General features: G+C 39.3%; 1 protein-coding gene across 1 annotated transcript; it reads right to left on the bottom strand.

The window, feature by feature from the left end:
* Positions 1 to 9: 9 nt before the first annotated feature.
* On the bottom strand, positions 10 to 16,370 carry FAM133B (family with sequence similarity 133 member B). Its single transcript, XM_076331519.1, has 11 exons — positions 16,264 to 16,370; positions 12,215 to 12,312; positions 11,438 to 11,516; positions 9,109 to 9,183; positions 8,903 to 8,935; positions 8,422 to 8,490; positions 7,723 to 7,818; positions 6,428 to 6,475; positions 4,512 to 4,607; positions 3,678 to 3,722; positions 10 to 2,086 (listed from the first exon to the last, which is right to left on the bottom strand). Exons 1-11 carry the CDS (start codon positions 16,285 to 16,287, stop codon positions 2,000 to 2,002), a joined length of 750 nt encoding a protein of 249 aa, XP_076187634.1. The 5' UTR covers positions 16,288 to 16,370; the 3' UTR covers positions 10 to 1,999.
* Between the last annotated feature and the right edge of the window lie 686 nt (positions 16,371 to 17,056).

Raw genomic sequence — 17,056 nt, 5'->3', positions numbered from 1 at the left:
GACTGGGGCTCTCATTTCCATTTTTATTTCTTTCTGTTGCAGGTAGTTGTGTAAAAATCAAATAAGGTATCACACAGGACAGAGCGTTTATGCTGTGGTTCATTACAAGTTCTTTTACCAAAACTGCAACACCACATCTTTAAAAGGAAAACCACCCCAACAAAACCAAAACACAAACCCCAAACCAAACCCCTACTGTTCGCTGCATCTTGCCTTTATTTTAACCTCACCGACAAAACAGTGTCTAGAATCGGTAACATCAAGCCCAACAGTATAAAATATTTGATCAAAATATTCTTACTATGGTTTAGAGGGACATTGCTGCAACTCGATGACTGTATTTTCCCAAGAACTTAACTTGAAGTCAATTTCTCTGTAGAATGGCAATACGAAATAATCTTTCTCCCCCACCTTTTAGTTATGGTTTGCAGACTAATAATCAAGGTCTTAAAGGTCTTGAAAATCTCGGCAATACAATATTTGAAACATCTGTATGCAATAGAGGTAAGTTCTAAGTTAGCACCTGTGCAATGAAAAAAGGGGTGGATCAAGAGTACAATCTATAGTTGACCCTCAGGATGGATGGGCAGTTTTTAAAGGCTAACAGGAGGCCCAGCAACGGGTGCTTCAATGGAAAAAATGAGAATTTCATGTAAAAACTAAAATTGGATAGTTGCTTGTGTTTTCTTGCATGCACATTTAATTTATAAAAGCTTTTTTTCAATTTCTAAAGCAACTAATTTAAAGTAAAACAGCTTTATGATTTAGGTCAACATTCTGTAGCCCTCAAGTACAAAAATATAAATACAAACTGTTTAAACAGTATCTTTAATGAGATTCTGGCAGTAGTTTTTTTATCTAACAAGACACATCACGTTAACAGGTCTGCCACTGAACTTGCTTAAGAGTAAAATCAGCTTCAATATGAAGCTGTTAAGGTATCAAAACCCTGCTTTTTACATGCTAAATATCTTCAGCAAGTGTGCACTTAAACACAGCAATGAACTTAACTATAACTAAATACATACATGAAACTCTGCATGTGGAACGTAATTCATAGAACTGGTTACAACAAACGATTACCTGCATTTTGTTAATTTAAAAATGGTACAAATCATGCAAAACAATTCTAAAGATAATGCAAAGAAAGCTACCAGTGTTTGCAAGAAGTGTTCAACTAAACCAAAATTACAGTAAATGAAATATGCATATTTACTAGCAAAGATCTAATCGCTATCTCAAAGAAGCAGAGGTAAAATCTTCAGGTTTTGAATGTCAGTTATACTGCAAAATGTCATTGCTCTCGCTTAATGCAGAAGCACATGCTTAGAAGCCCAGAACTGCTTATTCAGAAAAAGTCTGCTGACAATAGTTCTGGCTTCCCTAGAATCAGAGATGCTGAACGGATTAAAAATAGCAGATTTGCAAGAATCAAAGGCAAAGGCACCCTATTCAGTTAGCCAAAATGGTAGCATTCCCTTTCTCATAAGCATGAAGACGGTAATGGGGCAGATGATAAACATTTCTACAAAGGCAGCATTTTAAATGTTAATTTCCCATTTTGTAAATGCCATTAGCAGACACCAGCTTGTAATAGTTTATGTATAATATTAACCTGCAGGATGAACTTGGGATTTTATTTGTCCTGATTTACAAATAAAGACTATTACTAATGCTTTAAAAGACTACTTTTACTATCTAAAAAGTTTAACTCTTATTTTCCAATATTTTACACCTCAGCTGGACTACCATCTCATATTGTTTCAAACACCTAACACTGCTTACTGGAATTTTATAAAAGTTGTACCTCATGTATTAAGCAGCAGGCAATAACAATGGTCTTTCCCAGCACAGCTGCATCTGGCTGGCTACTGAAAGATCAGGAATATTTCTAAAACACAGGAAAACTCATGCAGTTTGGTAAAGTTTGCTGTCATTTCACAGTTTAAGTTTCCTTTAGTCATTGCACTTCTGTTGGTAGTCTTGTTTATTTTAAATATTATTCCGAATCCGAATTTGAACCAGCAATCTTCTTTTTCTTCTTTTTACCATGTTTCTTGTGCTTCTTTCTCTTTTTTGTTTTATCCTAAAAACATAACAAAATTAAATGGAAGTTATTGTATAATAAAATTGCCATCTATTAAATTCTGCTAATGCAAAATGAAAGCACGGAAAGGATATCTTTACAAAGAAATTTCGAAAGAGATTTCTATAAAAGCCTATTGAGAAATCACAAAAAGAAAATACGTATTTTACCAAGTCATTTACACTATTATGAGCAGTCTTCAATTTATCTCCATCATGGTCTGGCTATTTCACACCTCTCATCACTGTCATTATTACATTTCCTAATCTTCTAAATGATTTTCAGTGCTTTATAGGTTTCTAAGAAAGTAATAAAGAAGCGCTTTGACAAGCAGTGACATCTTATATATGTGGGAATAACTAGGATGTTTACATATTTTAAAGTAAGTGCTTATATTCACTGTGCAAAATTAAATAGTTCAACTACACTTGGCTAGAATCTCCAGCACTTGCACCTCGTTTAAAATAAAACAATTATGATCTCAATTGTAAATATGAATACACTCAATTAACCCTACTGGATTCAGTCCTGACGTTATTATCCTGATCACTGTAATACAGAAACTGAGAGATACAATCTTGTCTTCTTGCAAGCAGAATTTCAACTGGAATTCCTGAATAGGTGTAGCATTATGTAAACAAAACAATATTGGTATAAAAGCTTTGTTTTACACATTACTTAAACACACAATTCTTCTAAGAAAAAACCCACAATCAGTCGCTACAAATTTTATGGCAAACAGCTTATAAGATTATGAAAAAACAAACGAGTTCCATGGAAAATGTGTATTGAGTATCACTGATACTCCTATGCTTGGATTTTTAGGTGACTAATGTAAGCCTTCCCTTCGTCCTAACTCATCTAGACAGCTTGAGATGTCTAATCGGGAACACTGTTGCTGACAGGGGAGACAGAAAGATACGCAGACATCTTGAGTGGCCATTTTGGATCTCAAAATCACTATACTCCTAACTGAGGAGCCTCAGGTACATGTGATGAATGTGAGTTCTATATAAATCACTGCTGAACCTTCCTCTCACTTTTACCAACGGAAACAAATCAACAAAATTGAGAAAAGCAACAGGTTGCTGACAGCTTTTTATGTGGTGGGGGAAGAATTATATTAGTATAGATGTTGCAGCGATTATGTCCTAAGGCCCTTTTCATGGTCTGGTAAAGGGGGCTTACCGAGGAAGAATTATACACAACACTAACAAAGGAACAACACTGATGTCTGTGTGGCAAACTGCTACCCTACCCAATACTATACGGATCTTAGTAGTTCTAGTAGGTTGATACAGAGTAAAGTATATGCTACAGTAAGTGTTAAACTTATATAAATCTCAAATCATATGTATCTCTATAGTGACAAATATCTATAGTGACAAACTCTTCCTTTAAGTCAACAACTGAAAAACTGACTTCAGCAGGTCAATAGAGAAATTGTTAATTTAGATTCATGTGACAGTAGACCCGACAGTAGACTTCTGCTATAAAACATCTGTATTACTGAAAAATGTGAAATTGGAAATTAACCAAGTACAGAGTCTTTATGTCCTAAAACTACAGTACGAGTAAGAAGGATACTTGCTGTTTTCTCTTTTTCCTCGTTGTTTTTCTTCTTTTTTGCTTGCACCTAAAAAAAAATTAAATCAAATGTAATGGGAGAGCAGCTTTGGAAATGCTGTTTTAAATAACATTTTGAGCTCTTGTTGCATGTAAATGAATGATGGCACAACAGTGGCAGAACATACTGAAAACCCGTGAAGAAACACAGGTTATCTGTGTGTAATACGCGTTATCCTATAAATATCCAATTTGGGAACACACTCTGCTTTTAATACACAGCAGAACAAGAAACAGTAGAGATATAAAAGTAAAATTACTAAGCTAATAATGTGGCAAAAATTCTTAATGAAAAAACGCAACACATTAGAACCTTCCCAAATTTTGTAATCCTACAAGAATACAAATCCTCAAAGTAGATCTACACAAGGGTGAGAGTACGATTATTATGTCCAAAATTTTTTAATTCACTGGAAAAGGGAGCCAAAAAATTTTAGCCATCTTGAAACCTGCCAATCTATTCACAAACACCAGAGAGAAATCTTGTGAAGGACACCACACCAATCACTTAGCCTCATTTCATTGAGCTCTAAAATATCCATAAAAAGTTGAAAATTTTCAAGAAAGTTAATTCAAAATGACTTGTAGGTGATAGGAGTTGTACTAAACAATTCTTAGGAGAAGTTTTTATTAAAGAGAAAACTACAAACAACTTTGAATGTGCTGCACTCCTAAATTCAACTGTACAGAGCAGAAGAGTTTCAATAATATATTAAATCTAAGCTAGTTCGTTCATTCACTCATGAGCATCAGTAAGCTAAAAGCATTATAACATCTGAAATTGAGGTTTCACACTGACCTCCTCTGTCTGATCCGATTCTGATAAGGATTCAGATGATAAAGGTCCATCACCACGATCGGCTTTCTTCCTTTTCCTGTGGTGATTTTTGCCTTCCTACACAAAGTAACGTATTTGTGAGTAAAGTCAGGCCTTTCAAACTATAAAACTTCTGCTTAAAACTTAGATTTAAATATTATTTCCAAGTTGTGAAATATTTTAAAATATTGTTGACATTAAACTAATTACTCATCATCAACAAATTAGCGTACCAACTGTTAAAATGCTTTTAGTGGAAATAGTCTTTTTCTGTATATTCCTTTCTCTTGTTACCAAGATACAGCAGCCTTGTAAGAGTGAGAGGACTACTACTACGGTATAGTCTCTTATTTTAAATAATAACACATGAAGGAGTAAGCATTTGAAAAGAAAAGTGTTTCACCACTTTTAAATACTACTGAGTAAATGAAGATGCAAATTGAGAGTATGTGCATACAAACACTGCAGCTTCAGACTCTTGCTTTGTTGATGAAACTAAAAAAGCTCCTCTACATTTGTGTTCAGCCAGGACAAGCTGTCCTTTCCAGCTGCGCTTCAACAGTTCATATATCATCTCAGTATATTTAAAGGACAATCTTTTTTTTTTATTTTAAAATTTTGATGCTGCATGAGATTGCTCTGATGAGCTACTTCCTGCCCCCCCCCCTTTGCTCTGGACCAGGAAAGGTGTTCCTAAGACTGAAGCTACTTTCTTCCATTCAATTTCTAAGGCCAGAAACTGAAAAAATTCTTGCTAATTGTCTTTTTGCAAGGTGGGGTCACACATCTCAGCTGTGCTATTTTGTCTATTAAAGGTACCTCAATCCTTTCACAAAAGTACTTGTGAAAAGTACACGATGCAGCCCATTTGAGAGACAGGGTATCTTCACACAGAGGAAGACCTCTAGTCCCCAAATGTCCTTTACTTTCAGAAGATGGGTGAAAGTAGCATTACAGCTTAACCAAGAATAAGGGGCTATGGTAAGACACTTGGTCTTTGAAGAGAAGCTACTCAAAGTTAAAAGGAGCTGGTGGGAAATGGAAGCTCTGAAATGGAAGCAGGAGCAAGGGAAAAAAAAAAAAATCAACACATTTGCCTTATGCAATGGAGAATTTGTACAAAGTTGACTTCAATACTGTTGACTGTAGTAGTAGAGGCCGATGTGATAAGAAAGGTAACTGGAAAGACCAGGGTGGACTCCGAAAGCATTGTTAATTCACAGATAGTGTAGAAATAACTAAAATTTAAGTCAACAAGATTATTTGCATTAAACCTAATGGAAGGAAGAAAGTCCTCAGATGTGTGTACAAAATGGTGAGATGGTGGGAAAGAGAGAGGGTTTTCATGCTCAGAGAAAAGACAGAATAAAGTCATTTTTCTTAAGCTAATGTATTTTTCTCTGGAATTTTTCAAAGCTGTCATAAGTACAATATCTATAATTATGACTACATTTACATAAATATATCCTCTGCTTGATGTTCCGTAATTTACAGCAACAAGCCAGTATCCTACCAGGCATGCCACTGAAATATCACACGTATTTTTAGCTCAATGTGACTGCTCAAGATAAAACCCAAAATACTAGAATGCAGCTGATATACTACAGCAGATTAGATACTTTTTTCATTTACCTTCATAATAAAAACAGATCCAGCAGTTTCCACTAACAACAATCACTAAAACAGGAGTTGAACCCAACTAAAAGTCTACCTCAAATTGGGGGTACTGAATACCTTCTGACTGTGTACTTTTGGACAGAAAATTTCCATAGATGTAAATTGAGGCATCCGATATTTGAATTAAAAAGGGGGGGGGGGGGGGGGGGGGAGAGAGCGAGCAAGCTCCATTATGTATGTAAAATGCAGTTCTGATGTAAGTATTTCAAGAGTAAAAATACCTTCTCTTTTTCATAATCTTCCTTTGACCTTTTCTTTTTTGTGCTGTCCTAAATAGAAAGAAAAACATAAACCATGACAAAATTATTTCAGGAAAAAGGTAGAAATCCCAAAAGCAGTCTGACCCATTGTCCTTTTCCGCCTACTGAAGGTCATTCTTCGAAGTCGTTCTTTCTACCTTGCAGTTAACAGGAAAAATATGAAAAAGCCATAATTTTGATGCAGCTGCTAATTTTCTCAACCAGCAGTGTGAAAAGGTCTGCATGGAATCAGGTAACAGAGTACTTGCAGTACACGTAGAGTGCCCCTGGAAAGGATACAGCTATCACTACTGTAACCAGGTATAACATATGTCTAACACGTAACAGTCTTTATTCCCTATCCATGCCCATCTCTGCTGATCAGTCAGGGGTCAAGCAGGTATTTCTGTGGAGTTTTCTGCCTTCCAGCTTCAGCAGTAAGGGTACCTCTGTGTCCCCTTACGTAGCAAAAGTTTTCAAACTCCCATTAGCACAAATTCATAGGTGTATGCAAACAGTAATTCATCACAATTTATACCACACTGAATTAGGTATTCCAGTGAAAGCCTGTGATAAAGTCTATACACAGAATCTTAACAACTTCCTGTATTATTAATATTTAGGCAAGAAGTACAGTTGCTATCCATTGTAACACTGAAAAATGCTAACATAACAGAACAAATTGCCTCGTATATCTTCTCCACTTTTTTGTTCATTCAGTAAGCCTGTGTATGTACATTGCTTTACTTTCAGCAAAGGAAAAAGACACCCTCAATTTAACATGCATTTGGGAAAGGCTCAGTTCTCAGGAACTTAGGAAACTACTCAGTCCACAGATATTTAGAAAGGCAATATTCTGGCCACTGATATCCTGCAATATCTGTATTTTCACAGATGGTGTTCAATTAAATAGCATATTCACAAGAATTTCACAGAACATTTATTTTTTTTAAGTGTTAATGTAGATTTAAAACTAAACATTTGAGCAGCACAAAAGCTGCATATGTTTGAATTCAGAAAAATAGCTAAAAATTGCTGGAATAAAGCATGTTCGTTTTCTAAAGATCAAACTATTTCTGCCAGGCATCGTGGCCAGTGGAGGTAGATTCCTGATTGCATCTGGAAGATACAAGCACGGCTCAGCTACAATAAGAATGCATGGCTTTACATTTGGAAGACAAAAAAAAAAAAAATTGATATGTGAAAGTCAGAAATGTTTATGTCTTTATAACTCAGATCAAGAAAACTTGCCAAGGCTAACACATCTGCGTATTTACCTTGCTGTCTGACTCAGATTCAGAAGTTGAGCTTGCTGAAGATTTCCGTGAGGAGCGATACTTCTTTTTCCTTCTTTTCTTCCCTTGCTTTTTATCCTATCCACAAATATTGTACAAAAAAAGAAAAACACAACCCTGAATTTATTCTCACTAGAATTAAAGACTTACATTAAATAAAAAGAATAGGGAACACCAAATTCCTACATGTTATCGTGTTCTCTTGAGGAATAAAGTACACTACAATTGATTCTTTTAGCAGAGGACCTTCATAACTCTTCTGCATTGAAAAAATGTAAACTGGTGAAAAATCCAGGTTCTCTAGATTCTGTTTATTATTTAGGTGTGTGCTGTAGAATCTGATTATCTGTAACAAAGATTTTTGCTAAAAAGTAAAAATGGTATGTTTGCATTTTTATGATTAGATGGGGGATTCTACTGAAAAAGCATACAAGTCAATGTTGAAACAGAAATGGATCCAGTTTACAAGCCAGCCACCCAAATTTATAGTGTTCATAAAGAAATTCTTAAACAGATATATATCTAAAATTCACAACTTTTTTCCATGTACCAAATGCATAAAAATTAAATAGGTTTATGCAAACCAAGTGCTCAAACAATATTCTAAAACATATTACCAAAATCTGTGTTAAATAAGCCTCATAAACAAAACATGTTAAATTCTAATACATTAGTTCTTACCTCATCTTCTGAATCAGATGAACTGCTGGAAGAATCAGAGCTTGATGAAGAAGAGGAAGATGAAGACAACTTGACCAAACACAACAAAAAGTGAAGCTTGTGAGATGCAGCATTTTGTCTGGCAAATAGTCAAAAGTCCATCCAAACACTCTCTTTAAAATGTCTTCATTTGCAATCTATTATCAATGGAATTTTACTTCCAAGAAGCTGGTCTTACATAGATTTTCTTAAATAAAACTGTAAAAAGTCACTTCTAACGTTTTTCATTTAATAATATCTATTTAATGCTCTTTTTCTCCCTTTAAGCAGAAGTAAAATTCTCCTTGTACAGAATGTACACCACCCCCCTCAAATAAAAATCAGTTAATTTAACAGCTAAATTCAAAATTACAGCTATACTCTCTCTTTCCAAGGGAACTTAAATGACAAATAGGAACAACCCCAAAGCAAAAAAGCTCAGAAAACTGAAAATTTTGCTCACCCTATTAGATTTCTTCTTTTCCTTTTTCTTTTTCTTAAAAATAGAATAAAACAAATGTTACTTTGGCATCATATTCTTTTGTCGTGCATTTAGGTTTATGTACATTGATGCTGGCTTTTAAAATGTATTTATGACATTCTGTATTGGCAGCATCGATGATAAATCCAGTTCCAAACACAGACAGTATGAAATTGAAAATAACTTACCTCTTTCTTTTTGGAGGAACTCTCGTTTCCACCCACTAATTTCTCCCTGTGTTTGTCCAGTTCTTTCCTCCAATTCTGAAAACAAAACCAAACAGAAACAGACACACGAGCGTCATTTCCAAACAGCATTTTCAAGAGACTTTTTCAAAATCCTGTCCTCTACCTGACATTACAGCTTTCACAAAACCCACAGAAAATAAACAACATATAACGTTAACCAAGGCTATAATGCATTTCATTTTACAGAAGATTAATATTCATCGAAATACTGTGTTAGTTCACACCTTATGTTCAAGTTATTTGGATTTAAGAGGTTGTTATTTATCTGGAAGGTCATCAATTATGGTATTTTTGCTTTTGTATCACAGTGTTCTTGCTAGAGCACTTTAGAAAGCCAGGGCACCCTACCAGAAAAATTCCTATTTTGTCTTAGTTTTAAAATCACAAAGCAAAATTTCAAGACAAATTCTCTTGGTCCTTCTTCAATGTATGGGTGTCTCTAGTGTCTGTTCTGGGCCTTGTCGGTGTCAATGATGATTCGAATATTAAATTATTATACACATCTTCATAGAAACGCTCTTGTTTTTATTAGGCCAAGCATACTGCACAGATAAAAGTCTCCTCTCATTTCTCCTCTTCAGTCCCTCACAAGGTCTCTAGCTCTACCTAAAATCCCCCCTTCAAGAGCTCTGAAACATCCAACCTGCTCCCATCAGACTGAAAGGCTGCTAGCTTCAATCTGTGCTATTCCTGCTTCCTGTGTCAGACACACAACGTGCTCCCTTCTTTATTATTATTATTCTTCGGATCCCCCCTTTCCTCACAATGAAGCTGTATTGGTATTGTATTGGCAAAGCAACGATAATCCACATATTGTGCTGAAGGGACAGAAATATCAGGAATTAAGTAAGATTATACCTGTGCAATGCAATATGATACACAGATCCCTAAGTCAGCATACTATGAATTAGCTGAAAAATGCTGCTGAGAGACATGGCAGATTAGCCAGGATACAGTGCTGTGCGTAATGTGTTTCCATGGTCCAAGGTAGCACCTATGCAGTATTGCAGTGGGTTGTGTACTTTGATACACCAGCTACCCAGAGCTACCCCAGGGGTCTCTAACAACAGCCTGTGCTTTATTAGGCAGGTGTCCTCTTGAAATTATTTTAAGACTGTGCTAGTGTTTTATTTTAAACAAAAAAGCACAACATCTGTCAGTAATATAGGAGAGAGCACCTCATTCAGAGACTTAAAATCTTTTCAACTGTGTAGAGATTTGTTCTTAGGAGCTTTAGGAAGAACTCATGGCCATTTCACGATTCCCTGCATCCCTTCCTACCCTTCTGCCATACTGAAAGGCTGTTACTTTCTATCCATGCCAGTTTCAATTATTTCACAATAAAGCAAAGATAAAAGCAGGAAAGGAGTATGATAAAATACTAAACCAAAATCACGAAGCTAAAACTCAGAGTGCAGAACAACTGATCCTCTCAGAATAGCACCCTGTGACCCTCCAAATACTGGTATAACTTGTTAGGCAAAAAGGTATAGCAAGAGCAGAGGTACCATGCCCTCCCAATAACAGAGGAGGAGCATAATCTACTTCAACCAGAAACTCGCACACAATGATGAAGACTACTGCTTGAAGCTTATGCCAAGATACCAGAGCCCAAGAAGAAACAGTTAAATTCATCATATACTAATTTCTTCCTATGTATACCACAGGAGTTATATGTGAAACTTTCTCACACCATGCTGATCTCCAGTAGGTACTGAACACAAGCACCAGAACAGCTGCATTTATAGTAGGGAACCAGCATGGAATGTAACCAGCTTAGGATGAGAGAGGAAGAAGTGCTTTATAGTCCTATCTGTATATTGAAGGCCATCCTTTGTGCCTTCTCCCATATCAATATTACATGTACATTCCTTGCCAAAGACGTCTGTTTCCAGTAATACACCTCCTTCCAATCTGTTTGGATTGTGTGACCTTAAACAAGTCAAGATTAGCACAACAGATGTTAGTTTATCATACTGGAAAATGCACGAGTTTCATTTAAACACATGCATTTGTATAACTACATTTACGTTTTATTCAGCAGCAATTTTCAAAACTTTTTATATAGTGTTTCTCTGAATTGAAAGTAGCTCTTCATTGGTTAAGGGGTAACCTTAACATCCGATACAAACGAAACAAAACACTTACTCATTAAAAGCTTGAGTGAAGTGAAATATTATGGGTACTTGGTGCGGCTAACAATAACGGAAGAAAAGTAGCATATAAGATAAGAAGAATCGAGTATTAACATACTAATAACATTACCAACCTCGTTCATCTTTTCTTCAAACTCAGCCAAAGCCCTGGATCCTTTCTTTTTCTTTTCTAGTTGCTCTTTCACTTCTTCCCTACATAAAAAGGATGATAGATCACAATTACTTTATTTTCACAATTAAAAATACCTTCTTCAGTGTCTAACTTTTTGCAGATTTTTGAAGTTTAGCTTTGGCTGAACTTCCAACAGAAAGAAGAATGAAAGCATCTTAGATGTTATGCATATGGTAATCTAACCCTAATAACTTAAGTACAGTAGTTAAATCCTGCTGTAAGATCTAAAGCTAACTTTGCAATTAGGTAAATTGCTCTCTAATGTCTTATATGAGAGGAGGCAAAATGGACCGAACATAAAGTAAGTTGTTGATAATACCTCGAAGTCATGATTTTGTTGGGTAGGATAAACCGTGTTCTAAGAATATACCAGCAAAATGTTTTTCTAGAGATTACTTTGTTTAAAAATTAAATACATCTGCAGGCTTTAAGCATTAGGATTTGTGAAAGAGGTAAAATGACCAACATTTTCCTCTTCTGAGAAACCGTTGCCAAAATATTTAAAGACAAATGAGAAACATGCATTTCAAAATGAAATACTACTGTTTTTAAAAAGAGGAGATTGAATACGTATTTAGAAAAGAACACCTTGGCCAGAGAGAAGGAATCTTTCAAAATGTATTAATGCGTATTCTGGGCAGGAGGTAGGTAACTGTGTCATCTTAGTAAGAGAGAACAAATCTTTCACTCAGAAGAGCAGACAAGTATTGCCACTTACCATGTTGGTCTTGGCCTGTTCAAGTAGTCTTGTATTGTTGGTCCCGAATTTTGGGCAGGACCTCGTGCTCTGGCCATAGCTATGGGATTCATATAGGCCTTGAATATGAAACAACAAAAAGAAATATAAAATTCATCAGCTGTGCTATGATACCAAAATCTGCCCTTTTTGTTCTTCACAGAAACTTTTTCTCACTCACTGAAAAATATTTCTGACTTGTTTCTAAAAATATAAAATATTTAACTAAAGCGAGTTGATTCAGTCTGGCAGAAAGACTCATGTAAGCGCTTTCAGTTTGATACACTGCGGCAGAAAGAACTCATCCACAAAGAGACCATGTTCCTTACAATGATTCCCCTCCCTGAGCAATGATTTTGCAAACGGAGTACAATATCATGATTGCTGAAGTGTTCTTCCTCGGGATGTGGAAAATGTAATTAAATTTCAGCTCTTACTCTCTGGGACAACTGATCTTATGCCTCTAAAGTTCTGCTCAAAATTGATGATAGTAGATTCAACAAATTCTGCATAAAGTTTCTTGCTGTAACACCAAAACAAGCAAGCGGTGGTGCTCTGCTACAATTATGCATGTATGAAAATTCTGTGACTTAGGGCTGTTTTAAGGAGGAAAAAAAATACAACCCCCCCCAACCCCCAATGTTGTGAGGTATTCCATCTTTCAAACCCGTGCATTCTCTCCCTATTCACTCTAGAAATCTAATAGGTTATAAAAGATGAATTTAAAACTCAGAATCCATAATCCACCTCAGCAATTAATGGAAAAACTCTAATCTAGCAAACAATTATTCAATTTTTTTTAATGCCAGTAATATTTTGCTCATGCAAAAGGGAGGTACATGTACCCCCTTACCTCATGGTAAGGGGGTTTTATCACTACGTCATCCCAACACGTCACGGTTTACTTTTGCAAAACATAGCACACACTGTTCTTACCGTTCAGAGTTCGGAGATGAGAAAAAAAAATCAAATAGTCAAAACAATGACCAGCTTTGGTTGCCCATTCTGAGATTTTTTTTTTTTTTTTTTTTTTTTTTTTTTTTTTAAGAGTACCAACATGTTGTAGATTTAAAGTAAAGATTTGACCACATATGCAGCTCTTACATGTCCGACGCTGCTTTTTGTCAGGCCATAAAGTGAGCATTCAGAAACCACCATGCACAGTAAGTGACCATTTGTGAAGGCTGTCAAAAGCAGCAGCTGCTGCCTCCCCTCCTGCTCCCCCCACCGCAGAAGCAGCGGCCACAGCAACGCTGGGTTTCTGGACTGGACTGCAAGCAGGCTGGCAGCCTTCAGCTCTTGGGCCTACATTTAGTCCTGGAAGAGGGACTCCGGGCTCTGCCTGGGAAGGGGCAGTGAGCCGGAGGGAAGCACTCCTCATGCTGAATTTGGCTCATGGTCCATCAGGTGGACCACACTGAAGCAATCAGAGGACTCTTTCCAGTGGACCATTTTTTGACTCAAGTTGATTTTCCAACTCTAAGGGTGACGTTTGCTGCCATTTCTTGGGGCTTTGCTTCGTTGCTTTAGCTCATACAAAAAGGCTAACTAACATGGGCAAGTAAATGCTGAGCTATGCCAATTTAAACTAGTTTAATCTCAGCTTGGCACCTTCTTTTGTAGCCAGGTGGATATATGCGCTCAAGTAGTTATGGCACTTAAAGATACGTATTCACATTAACTCTAGCATTTTATTATATTGCAAATCTACAAGCGAGTAAAAATTTTGCATTTAAATTCAGCTTCGAGTGGAAAAGGAGCTCCTTTAGCAATACAGGAAAGCAGTATTTGAACACTGTTTTCATTAAACAAAGGTAATTTCAACGTACTAGATCCTTTAGAGAAGACAACAGAAATGTAATTCATGACTTGGCTTACTCCAGTGAACAAAGTGAGTCAACTCTTTTTGGTTACCATTCAAGAATTTATATCTGAAAGCTCTAGCTTCTTACATAATTATTATTCCTAAAACCAAGGTTTCTTGCTGCTCTTAAATAAAAATTAGCTACTTTCTTACCTGAGCTAACCCAAAATGAACACCCCATTGCCCCCCAGCAAAACTCTCCCTCTACCTGCAGAGGAGACTACAACTGCCAAATGTTGGTTTTTCCACTTCCTCAAACCGACCCCAGATAATTAGTTAGGAAGCTTCCTCCATTCAGTGGCTTTCTGTAACTTTCCGGCAGCAAGCACATAATGACTGAATACTGCTCTGTATTCCACGATTAGGAAATTTATGTCTTAATACATGTTCTTACAATTTCAAACAGGTTTATTTATGAAGAATTACTTCGCCAATAAACATTTCTTAGAAGTATTTACACTACTTTGCCAAACTGCATGTCACTAGCCAGAGAGAGCACAGAAATGCACTCTCAGTAAAGGAAGTGCTTGTCTGCACATTCATTTTCTTCTTTTGGCAGTTTGCTCAAGCAGTTATTAAAAGGTATTTGTTGTATAGCTTCCATGCTCATGAAAAGCATAAGGCACTTTCAGTCAGCCAGGGTTCTCTGGGCAAGCAATATAAACTGTTACTGCCTTGCAAGTATCCTGCAGATGTGAAAAAAACAAATTTATTTTCCATCTCCAAATAGTCAAAACGATGGTGTATTTAAGAAGGGACAGGGGAAAGAAGTAACAGGTAGAAAGCTCTACGATCACAGAAGAGAAGCAAAGGGTCCTATATTATAACTTGTCTGTACTAGCAGCCATCATGGCATAATGAACCTTATACAGGAATATAAAGATTTGCTGGCATTCGTAGGTGCATCCCAACTATCCTATTAGAAGAAAATTAAGAATAAATAAATAGACACCCAAATACACCCAAAAACATTACGAGAGGGCAATACATTTCAAGCATAGGCCGGGTCTTGCAGTCTAACACTGTCAACTCTTTCTCAGTAGACTCCATTATTTTGATGCCTCAATAAAGTAATCAAAGGCATTTAGCTATCCCTTTGTATAACGTATATGTCTATCATGTCTGTTACATATTAGTCCACCAAGGTAAGCAAAGACATTTCCCTGAATGGATCTGAGTATGAACTCATAGCACATACTAGAAAGAGACAAAGAAAGGGGGAAAAAAATAAAAGTATTTTGACTTGGTTTTAATCATAAAATTCATTAATTGTAAATTTACAATGCCTAAATGAAACATGACCATAAGGTGAATGGCTAACTGGTACAAAAAAGTTTGAAGAAAAATATGAGGAGGAATGAACGTGTAACAGTATAAAACTAGGCTCTGCCATCAGGTGTGCAGAAGTGCGTTTTTGGCCTCTGACCGCTGGCTCCCGAGGTTAGCAGAGCGCCGCGTAAAGCTAAATTTCAAATCGCTCAGGTACAGCTGAACGCCAAGTTTAAGGAAATACGGCTTAGTGACGATCAGAGCTACTTCAGCAAATGCTGCAACTCCCACTGGGAACGTTTTATTTTTGTAAGGACCAGGCCAGCATCTTAATCATCTTCACTGAGCAGACCTCGCGACTGCTGCCGGATTTGACAAGGCAGTTAGAGGTTCTGCCTGGGAGCCGCGGGCACGTGCCTGCCCCCGCTGAGGGACACCCCACACGGCACCTCCGGCAGCCCAGGCCCCGCTCCCCCGGGGCGCCCACCCCGGCCGGGCGGGTCCGCAGGGCACGGCCCGCCTTTGTTGCCCGGCGGCAGGGGGCCCCGAGGTCGGTCGGCCTGCCCCCCAATCCCCACGCCGCGTAACCGGCCAGCCCTCGAGTGCCTCCCGGCCTGTCGCGGCGCAGGCCCGGGGGCCCTCTTCCCCCTCGCTGTGGGGCGGCGGCCTCCTTCTACCCCCTCCGGCGGCCGGAGCACGGCGGCAGGCCGACCAGGCCCGCCTAGGCCGCCGCAGCGGTGCGGGTGCCCGGGCTGAGGCAGCGCCCAGCTCCCCACAGCCTCCCCACGGGGGCCCGCCGAAGGTGCCGCCGCCGCGGCTGCGGAGGATCCCAGCGACGTCCGCTGCGCCGGCCTGGTCCCCGCCGCTGCCTCCCCGCCAGGCTGCGCCTGTTACTCACCACTCGGTTGTCCCGCTTCCCCATGGTGCCGCCGAGACCCTGCGCCGCCGCCCGCCGTCGCCTCGGCCCAGCCTAGGGCCCTTTCCCAGCGCCCGGGAAGCCGCGCCGCAGGCGCCCCGGCCCCGCTCGGCCCCGAGCAGCCGCCGAGCTGCGGGGAGCAGCGATGGCGGCGGCCACGCAGCGCCGCCTGCCGGGGCCGCGGCGCCACCGCGGCCGGAGCGGCCCCTCGCCGCCGGCGGGTGGCGGCCGTTAGTGCCCCGCCTCAGCTCAGCTCCGCTCGGCTCCGCTCCGCTCCGCCGGCCCCTTGGCGGAAGCGCGAGGCCTCGCAGCCACCAGGGGCGAGGGGAGGCGGTGGACGGAGCGGTCGGAAGAGGAAGGGCGAGAAGGGATGATGAAAGCGGGGGAGCTTTAATGCAGGGCGTCGGTTGGGGTGGGCGGCAACGGCGGGGAGCCGGCGGCGGCCCCGGGAGGGCGAGCGTCGTCGTGACGGCGGCGGTGAGAGGCCAGCGGCAGCGCTTCGGCCTGCCGGCAGGAAGATAAGGCTGGGCCGGCCTTCGTGAGGGGGAGCTGGCGGAGCGGAGGGTAGCTCTGAGGGGAGAAATAAAATGTAGAGGTGCACTTGTCTCCTGGGGCGCAGGGCCCGGGGCGCCCCTCTGGAATAGACGTCCCAGGAGAGGACAGAACTTCATTATGAGGGTTTTTCCTCCTCTTGATCTATCTAGTGGTCAGTTACAGGTGGAACTGCAGTGTTCCCTTTTCCTTCCAGTAGATGCATAGACTAAGGTGCTATGAA

The sequence above is a fragment of the Aptenodytes patagonicus genome, chromosome 2, assembly GCF_965638725.1.
Source record: "Aptenodytes patagonicus chromosome 2, bAptPat1.pri.cur, whole genome shotgun sequence".
NCBI lineage: Eukaryota > Metazoa > Chordata > Aves > Sphenisciformes > Spheniscidae > Aptenodytes > Aptenodytes patagonicus.
Note: the sequence above shows the minus strand (reverse complement) of the source record. Positions and strands in the feature narration are given on the sequence as shown.